General features: G+C 43.7%; 1 protein-coding gene and 1 long non-coding RNA gene across 2 annotated transcripts in view; one reads left to right on the forward strand and one right to left on the reverse strand.

The window, feature by feature from the left end:
* Positions 1-3,211: 3,211 nt before the first annotated feature.
* ACVR2B (activin A receptor type 2B) overlaps positions 3,212-23,262 on the forward strand; it is a 150,589-nt gene continuing 130,538 nt past the window's right edge. The window contains exon 1 of the mRNA XM_018553483.1: positions 3,212-3,340. Coding sequence (XP_018408985.1) covers positions 3,289-3,340 — 52 coding nt within the window. The 5' untranslated portion in view covers positions 3,212-3,288. The remainder of the gene's footprint in view (positions 3,341-23,262) is intronic.
* Positions 19,156-23,262, reverse strand: part of LOC108784619 — a 21,689-nt gene continuing 17,582 nt past the window's right edge. The window contains exon 4 of the long non-coding RNA XR_001941079.1: positions 19,156-19,290. This is a non-coding gene — a long non-coding RNA (uncharacterized LOC108784619). The remainder of the gene's footprint in view (positions 19,291-23,262) is intronic.

A 23,262-nucleotide genomic window follows, 5' to 3' on the forward strand; every position in this document is an offset into this window, starting at 1 on the left:
TCGGCGGCATTCGGCTATTCTCTCACTGCTGTTCGGGATCTTTCAGAATAGCCCGAACAGCAGTGTGAAGCCTGCCGGAGGTTCGGCTCAGCCGATCCAGATGTTGGATCGGCTGAGTCGAACTCCTTCTGCACTTCAGGTCAGCCGAACATGCTAAGCATGTTCGGCTGATCCGAAGCCACACGAAGCAAGCCGATGTACGGCTGATTTCAGCCGATGTAGGGCTGACACCAGCCGTACCAGCCAGAAGTGAATAGCCGAACAGTGTTCGGCTCACTTCGCTTCTGATCGGTCATTCACTCGGCTGCCCTCGGCAGCTTTGTGAATAGACCCCTTATTCTCTATGCTTAGCAGCTCCATCTAGTGGCCATAATGCTGTATTACATCACAGTACTTTCAATCTGAAAAGAAAACACTAGGGGAATTTATCAAAACTGGAGCAGACAAAATCTGGTGCTCGCCAACCAATCAGCTTCTCTCTTCCATATTCAAAGCTTAACTGAACAAACTGAAGAGTGAAACTGATTAGTTGCCATGGGCAACTGCTCCAGATTTTGTCTGCTCCAGTTTTGATAAATTCCCCTCTGTGACCGTTGATTTTTGCCATTATTCACACAAAACAAATGTTCACATATTTGCAAAGCGAAGGGCCCTGCACATTGTTTATAAATTAACCCCTTTGTGTCCAGTTTTCATTAAATGTAAAGGGAATGTATAGTTTTCTAAGTGTTTTGTTGGGATGACGGGTGTCACTGTCGCTCTGATGAAGGATCCCTGTGCGGACCCAAAACGTTAGCACCGTATGACAGTATGTGACATTGGGTATTGAATAAACATATCAATACTTTAAAAACCCTTCAAGTGTGTGCCGGTGAATTACTTTTATTTACTATTGTTGGGATGAACACATTACATAAATCACCTCTATGTGACTAATCTTGTGACTAATCAGCGTGCATTAAAATGTTTCTATGTAATATTCATTATTCTATACAGTATAACCTGGGGTCAGCCATATTTACTCATTGCATATGGCAACATTTCTTTCGGCCTTGCAGTGCTACACAAAGCTTGTACTTTGACAATCCTTCTCACAATGCAAGTCTATGAGTCGTGTTGTTGAAAACATTACCCTCCATTGCATAATATCTTGTCTCAACAGCTTACTGAGAATGCCATTTAGAGCGTTCTGAACAACCAGTGCTGTTACAAATGGGCAAAGCCTGATGGTGATGCCAAAGAACTAGTTCCCCATTAGGTCCTGTTTGCTGATGATGATTAACTGCAGGCAGTGGGTGGATTCCATAGCAAATAGCAAGCTGGCTATTAGACAGGTGCGATTCAAGTCCTTCCAAATGAAAAATTCGGCCGACTTTTCAGAAATTTGGACACATCCGAATCCCAATGCATCCGGATTTCCATTTCTGAATTAAGGATCCTGTCTGAATTTCACTCAAAAACGAAACTTAATTGGACATGTGACTTTTCTGGCCAATCAGATGTGTTTTTCGGTGAGCGTGAGGCGGGGGGGAGGTGTGGCATGTGGATGCGCGCGGGTCTGGCAGCGGTGAAAGTGAGGTGGGGAGGCGGCAAGGCGCGCAACGTGTGTGGAGCCGTGAACAGGGCCAACTAACCAGAAGCCGATTAATCGATGATTGAAAAAGTTGACAACTTTTTCAATAATCGATTATAATCGATTAGTTGTTGCAGCCCTAAACTCCACTGCACCAAAAACTCTGAAGCATGATGGAGGCCTAAACCCCCATTCACATTGGAGCGATATGAAGAGACTTTGATGCTCTACACCAGGGGTAGCCAAACCCCTGGCCCTCCAACTGTGGTGAAACTACAAATCTCATGATGCATCCCTTTCCGGGAGTCAAGTCTGTGGCTATGAGAATCTTGCAAAGCCTCATGGAATTTGTAGTTCCACCACAGCTGGAGGGCCGGAGTTTGGCTACCCCTGCTCTACACACTATTATTATTATTCTATTGTACCCGCTCATAGCACATTGCTCAGAAAAGCACAAGAGCTTCTTTGGGACATGACACATGTTCATGATATGCTACAGTGTGAACGGGGACTTAGGCTGCCTGTTATCTCATTATTATTTAAACATGTTCGGCCACACAGGGATAACGTAACTTTTAGGCTGAGCCCCCCAATGATTCGATGTGTGTACAGCCCTCCATATTCTCTGTAATAGAATCATCACCCCCATTTTCCCCAACAGCCAAACAGTGGTATGTATAATGACCCTCCCATGCCACAGTGACAGCTTCCCAGACACAATCAGGAGGTCACTTTCCTGCTTCATGTCATGTCAGGCTGATCCCTAGTGCAGGGGTCCCAGAATCAGGATCACAGTACTGAAAACCAGTATCGGAGCTCCAGTATCGGAGCTCCAGTATTGGGATTCCAGTATCAGGGTCCCAGTATTGGGATTCAAGTATTGAGCTCCCAGTGTCGGAGTCCCATTATTGGGATTCCAGTATCAGGGTCCCAGTATTGAGCTCCCAATATCGGAGTCCCAGTATTGAGCTCCCAATATCGGAGTCCCAGTATCAAGGTACCATTGGCAAAGTAACCGTCCCGGGCTCCCCGTCCTCTCCCGCAGCCTCCGCTGTCACTGTCTCCCGTAGACTGTCTAGGACTGAGCCGTCTCCCCCTCCCTTTACTACTCCGGTGACGGACACCCGGGCTGGCCAATGAGAAAGCTGGAATTTCCCTTGTCCCCGCCCCCTCTTTTCCCATGTCTGGGGGGCCGTGCCCTGCTCCCCTCCCTCTCTTTGTATCAAACATCCGGGTTTCCCTCCTGGCTCCTCTCCGCTCTCTCTTATTTAGAAGCCATTTTGGAGTGAGTTGAGAATTTTTGGGGTGTTCGGTAGAGATCAGACTGCACACTGACAGCAGAGTCCCCTCCGTCCAGTGACAGCCGAGCCTCCCCCCTCCCCGGATGTGTCACATTGAAGTTTGGGCTCCTGTGTGTCTCCCCTCCCACCCTCTCTAATCTGCCTGCTGCAGAAGGTGGAGTTGTTGGAGGGGGGTGGGGGGAGTCACTACTACTGCTGCTGCTGTTTGATCTGCCTGGACTCCACATTCACACACATTTCATTCCCACGGATCCAACATTACACGCCCCCCCCTTGCCCACGCGTGAGTGATCCCCGCACCGCCGGACTGGCACCACACTCGCTGCATGGAGCTGCTGCTGCTGCCAATGTGAAGGAATTATTTTCCATGGATTGTATGTGATCGTGTTGGATGGGCTGTGAGATCCCGGGAAGATGGGGGCTCTGACACTGACTTGTGCACTTCTTCTGGCAACTTTCTGTGCAGGTAAGATGCAGCTGAATGGGGGGGGCATTAGTGTCCCACCCCAGATACCTATCGCTCTTCCATGTGGATCCCAACTTTAACCTGCTCTGACAACTCCTCTGCCATTGTAATGCGATCCTTCCAGGGCCCCCCCCCCCCATTTCCCGGATCCTTTCCTGTAGGTGATCTGCAACTTTGTATCCTTCTCATCTCCTCTCTGATCTCTTCTTTGTATAGTGCACGTGTCTGGGATTTTCCTCCCTATGATTCCTCTAATCCACAGCACACGTGTAGCCTGGATCCAGCTCAGGACACTGCTGAAGAACCCCCCCCCGTGCTGGGTACCCCGATCTGCCACGGGTGTCATAGGCCAGCCGTGCCCTCTGCTGCTGGAGGCTTCCCATGCTCTCCGGGGCTGACTATTTTTATGAGATGAATCATTTTGGCTTTGATTTGTGACTGGTGGCGTGTAGTACATTGTAGTAAAAGAAGCCTTCCCCTCCCACAAACACACAACCCAAGTGCTATGGAGGGGGCTTCTGCTACAGCTTCCCATTGACTCACACATTGATCCCTGATCCCCAACATGCACCGGGCATCATGATACAGCTTCTCATGTACTCACACTACACATTGATCCCTGATTCCCCAACATGCACAGGGCATCATGATACAGCTTCCCATATACTCATACATTGATCCCTGATCCCCAACATGCACAGGGCATCATGGTAATGCTTCCCATGTACTCATACTAGCTATTGATCCCTGATCACCAGCATGCGCAGGGCATCATGATAAAGCTTACCATATACTCATACTACATATTGAGCCCTGATCACCAGCATGCGCAGGGCATCATGATAAAGCTTACCATATACTCATACTACGCATTGATCCTTGATCACCAGCATGCACAGGGCATCGTGTGTGTGTATATGTGTGTATATATAATTTTTATTTATTTAGAAAGGGAGATATATGCATGTCATATTCTGCATGCCAGTCAGTCCCCAGTCCGTGCAAATGTGCAGGGTTAAAGAAAGATCTGGAGACCAACCACATAAAACAATTTGCCAAGAATATTCCATGGAAAAGGCTGTCAAGCATATCAGACATGGTGCCCAGAGAACTGCCAAATAGAATGGCCAAGGATCGGATACAACTGAACTCTATCTATCATATACTGTATATTCTGTGTGTATATATCCCCGAGCAGTTTGTGCAGCATTGTCTGCTAGTCACCATGCCACCATACATGAGCTCATTGATGGGTGGCGTGCCCATCTGCAACACACGTGTCTCTTGAATGCCTTCATGAAACTGCTGTGCAGTGTATATATCCCATGCTGTATCATGTTTTCAGGGTCTCCAGTCGCTCCGGCTGACATTTGTAGCTGTGGAGCTTCGGCTGTCCTTATTAAACCTCACATAACCCCTGTAGTATACGGTTGTATTGTAGCGGTGCTGGAAACACGAGGAATCTGACTGCAAATAAAGGCTGTGAAAATGGCAGGGATTTGGTGGCGGTGGAGACACTGCACACAAGGCAAATTAGCGCACAAATAGCGCGTGTGTATGTGCAGCATAGAATGCGTGAGGTTGTATAGATTTGTGTGTACACATGCAAGGCATGAGCAGACTACCCCCTCCTCTCCAAAGTGGCTAATGCAATTTCTGCAGACCCTAGACTGGTCCAGGGCTGTGGAGGGGTGGGGGGATTGGCTTCCACCTTGTTAATGATGAATGGGGGGAAGGGGAGGCATAGTAGAATAGAAACTGATCGCTCCAGTGTTTGGCAAACAATCAGGAGCCTCTCTCTCCTTTTGAAGCTAACCATGTCCTTATGTGACAGGGGTTGGGTAGCCTTTCCTTCTTCACAAGGCTGCACGACAATGGCACAAGATGTCCCTGTGAATGAAGGTGGTAGGATAGGGACCAACTAAAAAATAAAGCCTTCTCTTGGCAGGGCATTCCTGGTATGCAAAATGTTAAAGATGCCAAATTGGTATATTCATATTTTGGTATTGGATGCACCGTCCTGTGTTTTCATATCATGTGCTTGTGTGCCTGGGCTGCCTGCTCATTATGTGCACTGTTGCTGTATGCCTGCCAGCCTGTGTGTATATGTTGAAGGGCATCTTGTGCCCACTCACGCCCCAAAATTTGTACGATTTTCAATATGTTGCTGCACGTACATGAGCTGGCCTCTTAGGGTGTGTGCTGGTGTTTTGCGTTTGAAGTGGGGGTGCTGTGTGGCTGTTTTTCCCTTTTTTTGGGGGGGGGATGTTTTTCTCTCCATTTTTGTTGTTTTGGAATGTGGCAGTCTAGCTGAAGTATATGGCGCAGCATGTTCCTTCCACCATCCCCGTACTGCCTCTCTCTCTGTTTTCTTTGTTCAGGGCTCTCATTAAAAATGCAGTGCCAGTGTTTATAACACACACAACCTGGCACTGTCGGGATTCTCATTTTCACGTTAAACCCCCAGGAGACGAGGCAGCTGAACAAATGTAACGGAGACACAACAGGCAATATTTTGCTTCCATTTATCATCCTCTGTTTTAGCAGCCAGCACTGGTTTAAAGTTTTCCAAGGAAACGTGCGGACGATACTAGACATGTTTAGTCTTGCATGCTTGCTCACACAGAATAATGATCAAGATTGGTGGAAAAAATGTAGCATTTATTTATTTTTGTATTGTTGGATGGGAATTGGGTGTCCAATGTATAGGAGATCTGAGATGCGTGGATAATAAACCGTTTTTTGTTTTGTTTTGAAGTGTTGCTGTAATGGCATGGTGGTTGAATGCAGAAATTTCTACCTTTTTGTGTTCTCTTCACTGAGTAGGAGGGACAGGCGAAGTTGCACGATAGAGCTTTGTATTGGCGATGAATTACACATTTGCCTTCTGTGGTTCTATTCAAGCTTCTTGACATTGCTGTAAATTGGTTTTCCACTGTGAATCCCGCTAGTCTTCTCTGCGGGGTTTTCAAACTTCAGAAGTGACATAATCTGATTGCAGACCCTCTCAAGGACACATGTGTAGTTGTCACGTATAACTGCTAAGGCAGACTGCATGACTCGTGGAGTAGAACTGGACAATGTTCCCCTTCCACAGGTCACGTATTTTGAAGGATGGCAGTATAAAAAAAAATACATCAGCTTCTTAAGCTTACGAGTGTGTGGAGTAGGCAGGGAAGGTGATTCCTAACAAAGGGTCTTGCAGAAATGTTTTAGGATTGATATACTCTTCCTTGCTTTATATACCATACAACAGGGATAGCTGAAATTCGGCCCTCCAGCTGTCGTGGTACTACAAGTCCTATAAGATATTGCAAGACTTTGACAGCCATTGGCATGACTTCAAGAGGCAGATATATGAGGAGATTTACAGTTTCACCACAGCTGGGGCAACCGAAGTGTGGTGACCCCTGGCACAGAAACTAAGACATACCAGCAACTCAAATACAAAGAAAACGTCTTCTCGTGGGGTTGTACTATAGCTTTCCGTGGGTCTGGTAAAGTTTTGTAAACTAGATGTGCAGTGTCTACCAGGGTTGGACAAATCCCAGGGGCCAGGTAGCCAATGCTCGTAAAAATTACAGCTAGCGCCTAACATTTGAGGTTGCTATAGTAGTTGTCAATGGAGCTGGCTCCTGGATTGAACAGACTGGCTCCTGAATTTCATTATAATTTGTCCACTTTTGGCATCAACCCTGAAAGTGTCTTTTTAAGGTTTTATTACTAATAAATATTTAGTAAACTTAATGGTGATATGACCATCATTGTGTTGAAACCACGCACCACTGGAAACACTGCCGTCAAGCTCAGAATTGCATGGCCAAATCCTATTTATTCCAGTAGAAAGGTTGTTGATTGTTGGGTAACATGAAAGACTGCCTTGGAATGAATCAAAGGGATTTTGTGTGTAAATGGTCCGAAGACTTTGGGAAGGAAACAGCACAGCCCCCTCTCTCCTTGTTCATTATAGCCCTTACCTCTTCTGGGAGTGTCTAATTCCTTTCTGTGCTGGCCCATCTCCTCTGCTGCCCCCCCCCCCCCCCCCCCCACCACCTCCCTACATACTGTAATCTTTTATGTAGCAGCCAGGGGAGGAGTGAAGGGGAAGCTTACATTTGAGTAACCACTTTTAGTCTGCTAGGGCTGCTGACAACACTACCAAGATGGTGGCACGCAGCAGAAGTCTCTGGGCTTTTAAATGTCTACACAAGGAGCGGTTGTTTACAAGAATGGTAAATGACAAGCCTAACATATGTTATTTGCACATGTAATCTCAGGGAAAGGTTGTTGAAATAAATGGTCTGGCGATAGGGTCTCTTGGCATGGCAGGCATAGACAACAAATGATTACTTATGCCTTTAGAAAGCTTTTGTTTGGATCGGAGGTCTTCCTTAATCGCTACCTGTAAGGGTGTGAGCGCAATGGCTCCCTAGTTTGAGGACCATTGCCTATTTCATATGATTTAGATCACCTTCTAATGCACAGGTAGACATCCTGTAGGTTAAAACCAAAACATTGTTCCCTCCCATTGTTTGTTTTTCCACCCGAGTGTAGATATTCTATAAGTGAATGCAGGTGTAGCGGCAGATATTTAAGATAGAGTAAACAATGTGATATGGGGGACTATAAGTATGCCAACATGTATTGATTATACGCTATATCTGTATGTTTTAGAACAGGTTTTAGCTTTCATCATTCAGTATGAATTATCATTACTCAGTAACCAGAAATAGCAAGCGTTGAGATCAGCGATCTGTTGTATTTTAGGTAATAGACACGTTTGTCTATTATTAGCAGGCAGCTTTTATTGGGCTTCATTTTTTTGTGAAAGCAGTGGAGCAACAGGGCTGTGAATCATTCTATTTACACACACTTGGATTGTGGAGGCTGCTGATGTCACAGTCTGGCTCACGTGCATCCTCCAAGCCCAGCAATAACAAGAGATGAAGTGTTTTTAATATCGCTAACCACAGAGCATGCTTTGGTGCTATACTGTAAACAAGCTCTGGCTGTGTTCAGCATGCGTTATATTGAACCCATGTGCTTTCTGCAGCCAGACTTCTCGTCATTAGGAGACTTTGTTGTGCTTTTTGTCTTCCTGCTGACTGAAGGTGGTTTTTATTTCTTAACTTTAGGCTATTGGGCCTATTGCCATTCTGTTATTAAATCGTTTATAAAGTGTTACGTTTTACCTTCCATACTAGATGGCTATGGATGCTTTTTTAATGCAAGTTTGGCTGACCAAGTGGCAGATAGGATAAGAAATCGCCTGTGAGGAGGAACATGACTGTCTCTGCAATGGCTTGTGGTGAAGTGATGCGTGGTCAAAACTTGCATACACCCGATTTTAGCACTTTTGCCTCGAACTACTTATAGAAAATCAATTTTTTAATCCCCCTCACACCTGTGCCAGTAAATGGAGGCTCTACCTCTTTCTTAGATGTAATTGTTGGCTGTGAGCCCTGTACCTTCACTTGGCTCAGCATCTTGGTTATCCACAGAATGTGAATTTTGTCCTGCACAGGTTCTTGGCCTATCTATCAGGCTTGCGGTTCAGTGGTAATATTAATTCTAAAATGTTGCTGGGAGAAAATTACAAGAAGAATAATATCTCTTGGACCATAATTTACAATGGATGGCATACTTATTAGTTGTTACACAACTGCTGACATTTAAACTAGGGAATCTTTTTTTTGTTAAAGGGAAGAATGTTGTGCCAGTATTTAATAATTGTAATGTTCCTTGTGGATGATGTGTCTATGATGACAACAGCAAAATCTAGTAAGAATAAACCAAAGTTTTATTAACCATTTGTATTATAGACACGCCATAAAATCCTGCACAGTTTGCCTCATAGGCTTGCCTGGGGCTGGTAGATGGATAGCTGGCGATCTACTAACCCCTTTAGAAGTCTACGGGGCTGAACTGCGCAAAGGCGTTGGATCAAGAAGCTGGAGGAGGATTTTAAACATAGCCGAGGACGTCGGAGAGATCTTGGTAAGCACAGTAATTTGGGTGTGTGTTGTGGGTAAGGCAAAATGTTAAGGAAACTTTGTGAGAAAGCTTTCTTACACTTTTAATGTATGCACCAGAGCATCCCCGCCAGAGGATCTCCATCCTTATGAGGACCTGTACTCATGGCAGACTCCAGTGGTCCTGAGATGTACAGCCACATGACGAAGAGGACCAGGTGGTGATGCTTTTAGAAGAAAAGGTTGTCACTTCAGGCAGGGCAGCACAGTGAAGATGACTAGAACTGGACAAGTATTGGTTGTGGGGGCATGCCTTAAATAACATGCCTTCCATCATCCAAGCCTTTCCACTGACCCTTTATTGTGATGGAGGCCTTATTGACCATTGAGATATGGAAAGAGGTTGTGGCCAAGTTCATTCCAGAAAAAGGGTGATTTGTGTATGTTTAGCTGCTCCTATATCACTGAATCTGCTGATAATTTGTATATGCAGTTACACAGAAGGCAGGGTTGCCACCGGGTTGTGCACTCGGCACCGGTTCTCTTTAGTTCTTTGCCCCTAAAAGTGAAGGCGGTTTCCTGCTACAGCTTTTTTGAAAATTTTGTGGCATTAGAGGTTAATCCACTGAATACTGATTTTTCAGTATGAGTGCTGTTGTATTGAATAATCAACCAACTACTTATGTGTCTCAGCGGCTCTGGCTGTGATGTTCCTAATTTGTAGTTAGTTCCTGGGTTTGCTCCTCTGATTGCTGTCTATTTTTGCTAGGTGAAGCGAGACTTTCTGCCACCTGCTCCTGAAGTCTCCAATCACTCTGTGGGAAAATGTCTGAGTAGGTATCCCTGCAAGTCAAATCTGAGCAGAACAGTTGATGGCAGCAATTTGGTAGTATTTTACCACCGAAGGTGCAGTGCCAAAGACCAGGGCTTCAGCCAGCAGGTCTCAACTACGCATTAAACTTTTCAGATAAACGTATTCAAAATACAGATGGGTTTTTCCTAATCTTGGTGTGTAAATGCTAGGCTGAATTCTGTTACTTTCAGCATACATTTACCAGCAAGCACCCACTTAGCAAATGGGGCATTGTGGACATTATGTATGATAAGGTGGAGGGGCACATTTGTGGAAGGTCTATGCAAAGTGCACCATTCTACTTAGGCTGATAAAATTAAATACTGAATGGGCTGTCTTAACGCAACACATGTTAACATGCAGCATAATGTTCGTTATTACAGCTTAATGGTATTAATGAGTCCCTAAAAGTCAGGGCCCAAAGAGTAGTTGGCTAACGAGAGCTGCTCCATCCCTTTTTTAAATGCTAAATACCTGGTGAATGTAATGCTGCTTGTACTTCTGTCTTGAAAGCCATTATTAAAAAGACCTCCAGGATTTATAAAAATTAACCCTTGCAGTGAGGCTGAAAGAAGTGCTCCCTTTGTTCTAGGAGCAAAAATAAAGAAGATGCTCACCTGATCCACAGTTCTGCAGCAGTGACCGCTTACCTCTCTCCCTATCTGCTCTGGCTGTGGTATGCCCTCAGTCTCCTCACATATTATGTATGTATGGTCAGGAAGCCAGGCTGACTACCAACAAGTGAAGCCGGCTTCCTAGCCAACCAGGAAACCAGGAGGTGGGTCATGACATGCTGCCCGGCTTCCTGTTTGGCTGACAAACCGGGCAGCCTAGGCAAGTGAAGCCAGTGTTCTTTCGAAAGGCTTCCTGATAATCGGAGCACACAACCCTGGTATTGGTACTCTCTATTGGCGAGTGCCGGAAAAAAATATCGCTACTCGATACCCAAAAACCAGTATTGATGCATCCCTAGTTTTTATGGTCACAGCAATTCCTTGGTATGAATCCTGCTAGTTTTTGGGCTGAAAATCGGTGAAAAACTTTAGTGGTTCACTTGTAGCATCAGAGCCTGAATCTTTTTAATGTTCCCAACCCACACAAGTTAAGCTTCTTTTATTTACAATGTGTGTGTGTTCATATATGTACACCAAAACATGGGAGATACCATCACGACAAAATGATTATGGTTTACAGTATGGTCACCATGAGAAGTGCACGGCCACATTGATTTCTTCTAACTTGCATGTTGAAATATTTCCTTGATACTCCAAGTTCTCTACTTTTAAACCACGGAAGAAGAAGACTGTTAGCTGAACAAACACTCCAGTTGAAGTTTGGTGAAGTAGGCTGGGCCTTTTCTGATCCAAGAAAACATGCTCTGTTTTTAAACAAAGCTACATTGCGAGTAATGGAATGTTTGTCAGGTTGTGATGCAACAGAGTAAAACGTTTTTTAAAAAATAATTTGCGATTGAAAATATAAATGTTTCCTATTTGTCTTGCTCCGGGAGCAACCTTTGAAAAGATTAAAACCTTGCTGGGCCTATTGTGCTCTCCTGTGTGAAAACTAAAACCACCATCTCCCCTTAAAAGTCAACATACTTTCTGTGTAATATATATTGGTATTCAGAAAGGCCATTTTGTCTTCCACTACCCTAAGGGAATAGCAGGGAAGAAATGTTACAGCTGCCTGGCCTTTGACCTGGGACTGGGGGCCGCTGTGAAGGGAGTGGGCCAAATCGTTTTCTCTTTGGAGTAAAGATCATTCAGATGAGATGTGTTCTCAGGCCCCAGAATCCCTTTATGAAGGGTTTACATTTAATAGTACACTTTCTCTTTTGGGTTTTAAAAACATTCCATTCAGTGTAATAAAGTGATCTACTTAGGACCCTTGTCGGTAATGGTGAGTTTCTCCACCTTTTGTGATCTCACCACAAGGCCATCAATTACACAAATAAGGTGGTTATGGCGTTTAAGTGGCAGGCTCTACACATCTGAATATGCCTTTCAAGGCCTTCGTCTGTAAAAACAGGCACTAATGGGAGTGATGTAGAAAATTGCTAGGCTGCATTTACATATACATTAACTTGAAGCTGATGGGAAGGCTTTTTTTTTTTTTTGTCTCCTTGGTTTTGTAGTATTGCTAGTAAAAGTAGAGCTTGTAATGTGTTTGGATTATGCAGTCTTGGGTTACACTTGTGTTCAGAGCGCTAAGTGTTTTCTATCTGAACCCGCTTTTATATAAAACCTACAATAGATGAGCGCACCACAGCGGACTTTAACATTCTGCTTTCTTTTTGCTTTATGTATACTTTCCTTCCTATTAAATTAAACCACATGCTTGTTTTACAAGCTGTTGCCCTTTTGTCCAATAATTTTTCTTTGGCACACAGGATTGCCACTGTTTGCTACATAATTATCTTACACACATTTTAAAATACTTTTAAGGCCCCTTTCACATGGGCTGGTGTGGAGATCCGTCCATGGCATCCATATCCGTCCCTTTTTTTTCAGAACTAAAACTGACGGACTCCTTGTCGGTCTACAGGGAGTTGGATATAAACGCTGTGTTGTCAGATTACCTCCAATCCAGCACGACCAGGTTTGGAGGGGGGGGGCAACCGGATGTAAACAGACACACGTCTGTTTACACCCGGCTGCCCTTAGACTAGCACTGGGCATCCGATCGGGTCCGCTTGAAAAACTTGACAGGCGGACCTAGGGATGTACTGATACTAGTTTTGTTGCCGATACCGAGTAGTTGGGCGAGTAACCTGTTAGATTTTATTCTTTTTTTAGACTGCAGGCTGAACCAAAAAAAAATAAATCTAACAGTGTGCAGCCAGCTCAAGTCCGATGACCAGCCTTTGCTCTTGTTCCAACAGTGTGCTGCCAGCTCAAGTCCGATGACCAGTCTTTGCTGTTATAATGCACTGCACCTTCAGAGTCTCTTTACACATGCAGGAATCTTAGAACATACCTAACCAGAGATTAAACTGTTTAGGGAATACCTGTGATTTGACTTCAAGCTCTGTGCAAACCCTAGTTAAAAGCAATTAGCTAGTCACAGGCAGTACAATTAGATCTCGGAGAGTGTTCTCCTTCATTGCTGGCAGCATGTTTATATTGATCCAGTTGTTTACATTCCTATTTATTGACTGACTGAAGAAGTATGCAGATCAGCAATTCTGACTTTACTTTCAGCATGCTTGTTCCAGGACAGTTATGTAATGTATAATGTATTGAGGCTGTAGAGATAGCAGGACACTAGTAATTTTAAAAGCAGTTCAGCAGGGGAAATCATCATATTTCTTGTAGCACATTTTTTCCTTATATACTCCTATACCCAAGCTCCATTGATTAACGCACGCCCAGCACATGTGTCTAGGGGCTGTTTATGTGAGTACTGCAGCAGTAACCGTGTGCACTGCTATACAGATCAAAGGCAGGAATGAGCGGGATGTAAGACTGCACTGACCAGCTCCTGATTTCTGCAACAAAACTGGCCTAAGCCTCATATACTTGCTTCTGCATTCAGTAAGAAAAACCTTTGCAGCAAACAGTGAAGAGGTTACCCTTCACCAAGCCAGTTCCATGTGGGATGTTTTAAGTTGCAAAACAATACACACGTGTTTATCTGACTAGCACAACTATTTTGTAATAACCAGAAAAAACAAGAGTACATACATTTAGGATTTCGGTATGGGGTAAACGTTTGTGCATTCGGTGTTTTTGATGATTGATCATGCAGAAAAAAAAAATTAAGGTAGCAGGTCAGGTTTTTTGTTCAACATAAAAGCGAAATCTGGTTTGGTTGCAATGGCCAACTGCACCACTTGTGCTCTAGTTCTAGCTGACTTTGCATTTAGTCCTGTGGTGATTCTTGAACCCTGGGAAGAAGGGTTTCTCTGTACTTGCCATGGAAGGCTGTAGGACTTGTTCAGCTTCTTGTGTTGATAGCCAAATCAATGTTCACTGCAGCAGCTCATGTTGCAGGTCTGGTCTCAATAGTTCCTACAAGCAATATAAGTGGCATATGAGAGCAGAACTTTGATCATTTGGAAAAATGGGAAGAGGGTTCATGTTTAAGCAGTGCTTATGCGTTGTCCACCTTCATGAGGTCACTTGCAGTTCCAGACAACAAGTATGCTAGTATTTTGCTGTAGATGAATTGGCTGACAATGCTGGCTGCTAGAGGCACCATAGATGCTCTTTAGTGGTCAGCAGAGAGTCAATGATTATTAACACTTTGGAGAGCAGTTATCTTTCAGGAGATATATGAGCAGTTTGTGGCTGGCAGCTTGTAACATGGGTGGATCTAGTCAAAGCTGCACATGTTCATTAATGCTTTAATTGGCTACGTGATATATTGGCGGCTTATTAATAAAGGACCGCAGTATTACTGGCCATATATATTTGTGACACACAAAACCTGTTTTACCAACGTGCATCCTCCTGACTGGATTATTTTAACACTTCGCATGCATGGCTATGGGGAAAAGTTCTGCAACCATTACAGTTGGTGCAAAATGCTGCCTATGTGTTTATTATTGGCTTTTATATAGTGCTGACCAGTTTTACACAGTGCGCATTCACATCAGTCCCTGCCCTCAAAGAGCTTAGAATCTATGGTCCCCTTCTAGCATGCATACATATGAGGCCAATTTACACAGGAGCCAATAATGCTACCAGCATGTCTTTGGAGTGTGGGAGGAACCCGGAGTAACCGGAGGAAACCCACGCTAGCACAAGGAGAACATGCAAACTTTGTGTAGATAGTGTCCTGACTAGTATTCGAACCAAGGACCCCCAGTGCTACAAGGCAGAAGTGCTAATCACTGTGCCACTTATTAAGAAATGCACCTCGCTATTCACACCCTACCCCAATTCTCCATACTCTCCGCTACGCGCCAGTAAAAAGGGAGATTAGCTTAAAGTGACACTTAAGGGGTCTATTCACAAAAGGGTGAAGAGTTTGGAGAAGGCAGGAGAAGGGAAAAATCTAGGACAACATAGCTCAACTGGAAAGTGAGCTGAATTGGAGAATTTTTCCAAATCGGCTATTTTGTCCTAGATTGTTCACTTCTCCTGCCTTCTCCAAACTCTTCACCCTTTTGTGAATAGACCTGTAAATTTAGGATTCAAATCTTAGAAACACATTCACCATTAACAAAAATGTACATTATTTGTGCATTACTCAGCTGTGGATCATCAATTCATCTCTGAATTGGTGCTGACACTGTCCTTCCTTCTGGAGGGTGTTACTTTTGTTCCCCATGGTCCGTGTGTGTGTTTTAAAGCAGCCACCGCTCCAAGCTCACTCCTGTGATAGACTGTAGCTTCAATACAAATTAGCAAACTAAACGTGAGATTGTAGTCCATCACAGGAGTTAGCTTGGAGCTGTGGCTACTTTACAACACACACAGTGACCGTGGGGAACAAAAGTAGCCACCCTCAAGAAGGAAGGACAGTGTCAGCACCAATTCGGAGATGCTTTGAGGATCTACAGCTGCACAAATAAGATACCTTTTTTTTCAATAGTTAGGGTACTTGAATGCATTTTTAAGATTTAACCCAACATATCTCTAGGATCTACTCAAGCTACATGTCACTTCCTCAGAGGGGTCTGGACATTCCCAGAAAGGCTCGGCTCCAACACTGCGGTAGTTACTCTCCATTTCTGTCCAGCTCCATCCCTGGACATAGGACTCACTTGCTTATTCAAGCCTATGGGATTTATTATCCATTATCTTTACAATATTGTTTTTATGATTACCATGTTTTGTAAAGTGCTTTGAGTCCTTAGGGAGAAAAGCGCTGTACAAATACTATTATTATGGTTATTATTGCACTTTCATAGTATGTGTCTGCACCTTTTGTATTTTCCCTTGTAATCTAACTCAGCAGATAGAGTTCAGTTCAAAAGCTGTTTCATACAGAAATAAAGAAAGCTTTTCTGTCTGTTTTGCCTGCAAACAGAATCTGCTGCGATAGGTGACCTCACTCACCACGCTCTGCCCCAAATCTGTGATGGAAGATTAGCAGGATTCGTAGATGTCACAGCCAGCAGACTGAGAGGAAACACTAAAGGAGAAGAAGAATTTACACACAATTGCTCGCTTGTGTTCCCTGCTAACTGCTCTTTTTTTACCAGTGACTTGTGTATGTTTTTGTTATGTGCTACATATGCTAGATAAAGCACAATGCACAGTTATAATCTAGACTGCCCTGAGAGGTCGATCTTGAGGGACATTGGCCTTTTTCAACCATATTGACTATGTAACTATGTGTTTGGTATAGCAGAATGATTGTTCTGCACTGATATAAAGGAAAACTAAAGCACGGTTACTGTGCTGCATTATCAACCAGGAGCACATCATGCATATTCAACAAGTTAGTTTACTTCTCCAAGGTCTGTATATAATAAAAAACCATAAACCTGAAAGTTCTTATAATGTACATGTATTAACAAGACATCACATTCACATAAATATCTAGATTTTTCTATTCAGAAAGTTGTTTTATTCATTCTTCCTAGTAACCTTGGCATTAAAGTATTATTTGCTTTTTTTTTTTTTTTTTTTTTAACATATAATTACTACAAGAAGTAGATGTATGCAAAAACATTATAAAAAATAAAATAAAACGTTACCAAATAGGTAAATACTTACCTGTGTCTCCGCCGTTCGCTCCCGTCTGTAGATCTGTAGCTTCTCGAGGAGCCGTGCAGGATGATGGGGCGGGTGCATGCGCATTAGAGATCTTCGGCGGGGAGAAGAGGAGAGACACAGTGGAGGCGAATGCACGCAGCCGTGAGCATGCACGTCAGGCAGACACCGTGGGACCCGAGGAGTCTGTGCTGGATCAAATAACGGCACCAGCACTATAAAGGTTCACCAGTCAAGCATTTTAAAATGCTCCCATCAACATTTCTGCTTGATAGTGGTCTACCAACTTTATTAAGAAAGTGAAAACCAGCAGGGTCGCTTATGGATTGTCTGGTCGTAGCCTGTTATGGCAGCCCTGGAGCACTCAGAACATGTCTATTTTCTATGAAGGAAGCCTTCATGGCTCTGGTGTCAAAAGCTCTTTGAAAATCATGGCTGTTGGAGGCAGAAGCTGTGTTGGCTTCCCAACTTGCAAATCCTAAACATAGCCTGTGAACATGGCTCTACACTTCTCTCTACACTTGGAATACAGAATTAGTCATAGTTGGCTGACTGACTTCTTTTCCTTCAGCATTGGTGTCCTGAGGTTATCAGTCAGGATCATTCTTAAAGCAAACCACTTTCAACTTAGAATTCCTGCCTAAGGACAGGTGTTTTAAGATGCCAGCTACTACCTTTGTTAGCCAAAGTACCTTCTGCTGTATCTTTGAAACTAGTCTCACCATGTTACTAGATGCCTGACTTTGCTGACTTCAAAACCGAGCTGCACAAAGCACAATAGATAACAAAGGTATTAAGCACACTGTAGTGTGTGCTCTAAGGCAGGACCTTTTTTTAAAGTGTAAAAATGCCAGAATTTCAGGTGGCCATTGAAGCATATCTGAACCCAAGAACAAAAAGTTAATATATTGCAGCTTAGTAGTCCTTGGATGTGGCAGCATGATTTTCCTTTTTTTCAGACATGTTTTCCTTTCTCTCTCACTGTAATGCATCTTTGGCGGAGGTCAGCAAACGCAACGAGCACAAGAAGTTATTGGCTCACAAGTGTTCTGAAAAGATCAACAGGTCCATTATTGAATTGATGTAACAGAACACTTTTCAATGGTATAGTAAACAGATCAAAACGGAGCAAGTAAGAGCGGTTCAGTGTTAGGGTTTCCATACACTTTAACTGTACTGTTTCATGCTATTGGTTTCTGGGTCACAGGACCTGTTAAGTACAGTAGTAGTTGTACAATTCAGATATTAGATGTCATATCTGTGCCTGTGTATCATCAGAGGATGACGCTACTTTCAGATACAGCTATCATTTTGTATCTTGGTTATTTAGTGATCAATGACATCAGGGTTGGGAAGGGAGTCAGATTTTGAATCTATTCATTGACCGCTTTCAAATTTAAGGTGGCAATAGACACTTTTTTCATGGAATCCCTCATGGAATCTGCCATCTAAAAATTTCAATGTTCAAGTGAAAAAGTACCTGTGTCATGTGGTGATTGTATTCCTTTTAAATAATAACCCCTGTCCCCCAGATCGACTTGCTGTGCCACACTACTTCAGTTGGTCCTTAGACTGCCTATTAGATCTGGAGGAGGCATGCTTGGCCTGAGAGGTAGCCAAATGACCAACAAGCAGGCTAACACTGCCACTAATTAAGAGGATGTGGCTTAGTGTTGTCAGCCTGAAAAGAGAAGTGATGTTACTGGCAGGATCTAAAGGTTAAAAAAAATGCAGCAGGGTCACGCAAACTATATTTATACGCCAAACATGCTAAAAATAGACCTAGGGTTTACATGCACTTTAAAAGCAGGAACCCATAGTAAGCAATCAGAATTCATCTTGCACTGGCCTAACTTCAGCAGGGGACACAACAGGGCACATTTATTTATTTCTTTTGCACATTTATGGTATTTATTGACATGGGTGCCAGCTGCTTTTAGTTTTTTAGATTTATCTTAGCGCGGAAAATAAATCTATATAATTACATAGTCAGGTTGAAAAAAGACACGTCCATTGACTTCAACCTATAGAGATAAGAGGAAGAAAAACCTAAAACGGAACGCTATGCCCACAGTTACCCACTGTTGATACAGAGGAAGGCAAAAAAAAACCTTATTAGACATAGTTAATTAACAGGGGGAAAAAATTCCTCCTGATCCCATAAGGCAATCGGATATTCACTGGATCAACAATCTCTGGTGCTTAATATATCTATAAGAACTAAATATCCAATAATATTCTGTGCATTTAGGAATACATCCAGATTTTTTTTTTTTAAAACGTTAACTGAGCTAGCTAGAAATAGCTCCTGGGGGAGTCTTTTCCACATTTTAACAGCTCTAACTGTGAGGAATCCTTTCCATATGCAATGGTTAAACCTCCTTTTTCCTCCAGACACGCAAAGAGTGTCCCTTGTCCTTTGCATTGACCTTAAAGTTAATAATTTGGCACCAAGCTCTTTTATATGGACCATTTATGTATTTATACATGGTGATCATGTCCCCCCTTAAAGGAGAACTATGGGGTCAGTGTTTTTCCCCATAGTTCTCCTTAGGGTAACGGGAGGGCACAAACTAGCGTCCTCCCGTTACCCTAAGCTCAGTATACCGCAAGCTACCAGCTGCGTGAGTGACAGCTGGCTCTGCCTATCTAGAGGCAGAGCCAGCTGTACCTGCCCCCTCCCCCGTCCGTTCCGCCAGTCAGCGCTGGCAGAGCGGGGAGAGGGGAATCCAGCCCCTCCCCCTGTCACGGCAGAGAGCCGTGACAGGATCGAGAGGTGAGCGAACCCGGTATGTTCGCTCACCTCCCGATCTACTGAGCCGACCTGTGACAGTCTCATTGTCACAGGTCGGCTAGAACTATGAGGTGAGTGAAAAGCACTCACCTCATAGTTCTCCTTTAATCGCCTCTTCTACAATTGTTGCAGTCTCTTTAGAAGAAGCCTGACCTGGCTTATTGTACTAGTCGGCAGTAAAACAAATGCCCATCCAGAACTGTGTATAGCACATTAGTTTCATGTTTGACAGATGAAGGAGCTGTGTAGTTGCTCCAATGTCAAATGCATAGATATTCATGAATGCATTGATTCCTTGCTATTGCTTTGATCATGCCCTGCTGGCATTTAAATTTTGGCTGGCATCAGAGTGCTTTAGTATTATGTGCTATATGTAAGAAGTCATCCGCCATATGTGTTTTTCTTATGCAGCTCATAGGTCAATCCAATGTAATATTTTATCACTGCTGCTGGCAAGTGCTTCATGCTGAGGGCCATAAATACTTGATGCTGCAATTAATCATGTATAATATATAATCTGTGTATATTACAGGATAGTGTGTGTGTGTTTCTTGTGCGCAAATTGGCAATGGAAATGCTCAAAGTACCATTTAGCAATAGTCTTGCTCTTGCTGGGCTTTGTAGATCCACAGAAATTTCTTGCATCATTATTTGCATTCGCTTTGGAAATTAAAGCAAAACTGTAGTCAGGAAAAAATACTTCTAGAATCAGCACATTCCGCAGCACTTTCTAGAAAGCATTGAACTAATCACACCAGCCTCACAGTGATGTGCATAGTTACTCACCAGGGCCAATTTTGGTGGATGCCAGAAATTGGTCAGTATGTTCTTGGATTGTGAGAGCACATACGAGAATCTTGAGTAAACGCACGTAAATACAGGGAGAACAAACAAACTCCATGCCTATATCTAGAAATTGAACAAGCTTGTCATGTGCTAAAGCACACAAAGGGATGTTATATGCGATTTCATGCATTTCCATTAAAGTCTATAGGGCCAAAATGCTCTGTGGAGCATCAAAAGAAGCACCTTTCCACAAATTGCACTGCACCCTGTTGCATTGATGTGAATAGGCGCCATAGAGAATGCAGTTACTATTGTCGTACGACAGAAGACATGCCACAAATCTCACTCGTGTGAACAGGGGCTTACCCCTTTTCTGGAAATGGAATGCATGGTAGTGCAGGTGTGTTGAGGTGTGATTCAAAATGAATGGTACTGCAGCGCATCAATGCACGTAATGTGCTTTATTGCAACGAGGAGATGTCAATCCGGAACATGGGTGTCTGGGTATTACTGCGGTAAGCACATACAGACTCTTGCAGCAGGAGTCCGAGAGGTGTCCGTACTGTAAGCACTCTGTCCCGGGACAAGCATCTCTCCCAGTCTGCAGGTAATGGTTCCATGTACAATTACATTTGGACAGCCACGGACAGATGCGCCCGCTGTCGCCCTGTCATTAAAGGAGAGCATGGGGTTAAGGCTTTTCCCCATAGTTCTCCTTAGGGTAACAGGAGGACACAAACTAGCGTCCTCCCGTCACCCTAGGCTCAGTATACCGCGAGCTGACCCTCGCGGTATACTGAGATGCCGCAGTATACCGCGAGCTGCTGCTCGTGGTACACGGAGACGCTGAAGCGAATCCGTACAATTATGCCGGGATCCGCCCAGCTGCGTGACTGACAGCTGGCTCTGCCTATCTAGAAGCAGAGACAGCTGTACCCGCCTCCTCCCCCGTCCGATCCACCAGTCAGTGCTGGCGGAGGGGGGAATCCAGCCCCTCCCCTGTCACGGCAGAGAGCCGTGACAGGATCGAGAGGTGAGCGAAGGCCGGTATGTGTTTGCTCACCTCCCGATCTACTGAGCCGACTTGTGACAGTCTCATTGTCACATGTCGGCTAGAACTATGAGGAGGGTGAAAAGCACTCGCCTCATAGTTCTCCTTTAACTTGAATGGGCATGTCACATCTTCACAGACACACCTGGAATGCCTGCCGCATTAATCCGCAGTCCCTCATGTGCATGTGGTCTTCTAAATCATTACACTCCATAGCCAGTGAGATCTTTTGATAGTCCAATAAAAATATCTTCTCTCCTAACTAGTCTAGCACCAGTACAAGCACTGATCATCATGTTGAGAGTTTGTCATATATTTGTTATCCCAGGCAGACTGCTGCTGTATAATTCTGATCCTTCCTTATTCCCATTATACATTGCATGATTTCTGTCAACAGCACTGCACTTTGTTCTCACTTGAAAATGCTTTTCACCATATTCTAGCAGATTATGCATTTATTATTTTTACTCATCTATACAACACTGACAGATTCCTGTAAAGATGCACTTTACAGACAGACCATCGGCATCCGTCATTTAGTCTAATGTTCCTGCTGTAGTCTCTCACACACGTTTTGTGTCGTAAGACGAAATCTGGGAATGTGGATGAAACCCACACAAAGCTGGGGGGACACTATCCACTGCACGGAGATAAGAGATTTGGTGGCAATTGTATCTAGCACCCCGACGCTGCAAGCTAATCACTTACCGATTTATGCTTTTCATAAGTAACATTAAAAACGTATTAAAGTCCCATTATATCCTATCCTGTTATAACATCAGCATTGGAATAGGAATACATACTAGAGTTGTTTTTGATAATGCAATCAAAGCTTACTTGAAAAATCCCTTTTTTTATGTAGTGAGTTCTGCCTGCCCATCACTTTCAATAAATTCCTGGGTTCCCAGTGTGCTTTGCATTTCTTTCTCTGCTGCTTGATGTGATGACATTTCAATATCTCCAGACTACATATCCCAACATGCATTGCTTCCAGCAAGCAATGGTGACGTTGCATTGTTTAGACATTGTAGTTCAGAAGGCAGACTCTTGAGAGTTGTGATACAAGGAAGTGCATCCTATGGGCATATTCAATAAGTAAGTTTACAAACTTCTAGATCAATATTGTTAGTAGGAGTGGGATAGAACTTCTGGAAATTCCATATAGAAATACAGATTTATTTTTAGTCATTGACCATAGATGCCCTTTAAATTCTTCATAAAGAAGTTAGACTGTAATGGTCGTCTTTTTTTTTGCCCTCTAGAAGGAACACGTAGGCCTGTGATTGATGTGCGTAATAACAAGGGTCACTCAGAACTGGTATTGTGGCGCTGGCTGGCAGGTTAATCACTGTCTGACATGGTAGCCGCTTTTAGGGTGGACCAAAAGGGGGCCGCCTTTACCTAAGTTCACTTGGAAATTCTATTTGTTGAACTATCTTGTAGAAAGTTGTGTCACTCATGAACTGAAGCTTTATCTGCTAAGATCCTTGCAAAAGTAATGCTATTATAAGACTGGATTTGAAGGTCAGAAACTTGCTTGTTCTCACTCTGAATCTTTATACTCGAGTTCAAACGCAGCGTGACACTTCTACGTTTAATCCTTTCAATGCCTGCAGGGCCTAAAAAAAGCATGAGCATGTCCATTTCCTCCTAGCAACCAATCTGAACGAGGTACGGCGCACGGAGGAGGTTGTGCAGATGTTTGGCATTTGCTAGCCGACTGGCAGATTAATTTTTTAGGGGAAATGTAACTGCTGCGATGAATCAAGGCGTTCAACACATGGAAAGACGGCAGTTC

This window comes from Nanorana parkeri, unplaced genomic scaffold, assembly GCF_000935625.1.
Source record: "Nanorana parkeri isolate BGI_ZX_2015 unplaced genomic scaffold, ASM93562v1 scaffold121, whole genome shotgun sequence".
NCBI classification, from domain to species: Eukaryota; Metazoa; Chordata; class Amphibia; order Anura; family Dicroglossidae; genus Nanorana; species Nanorana parkeri.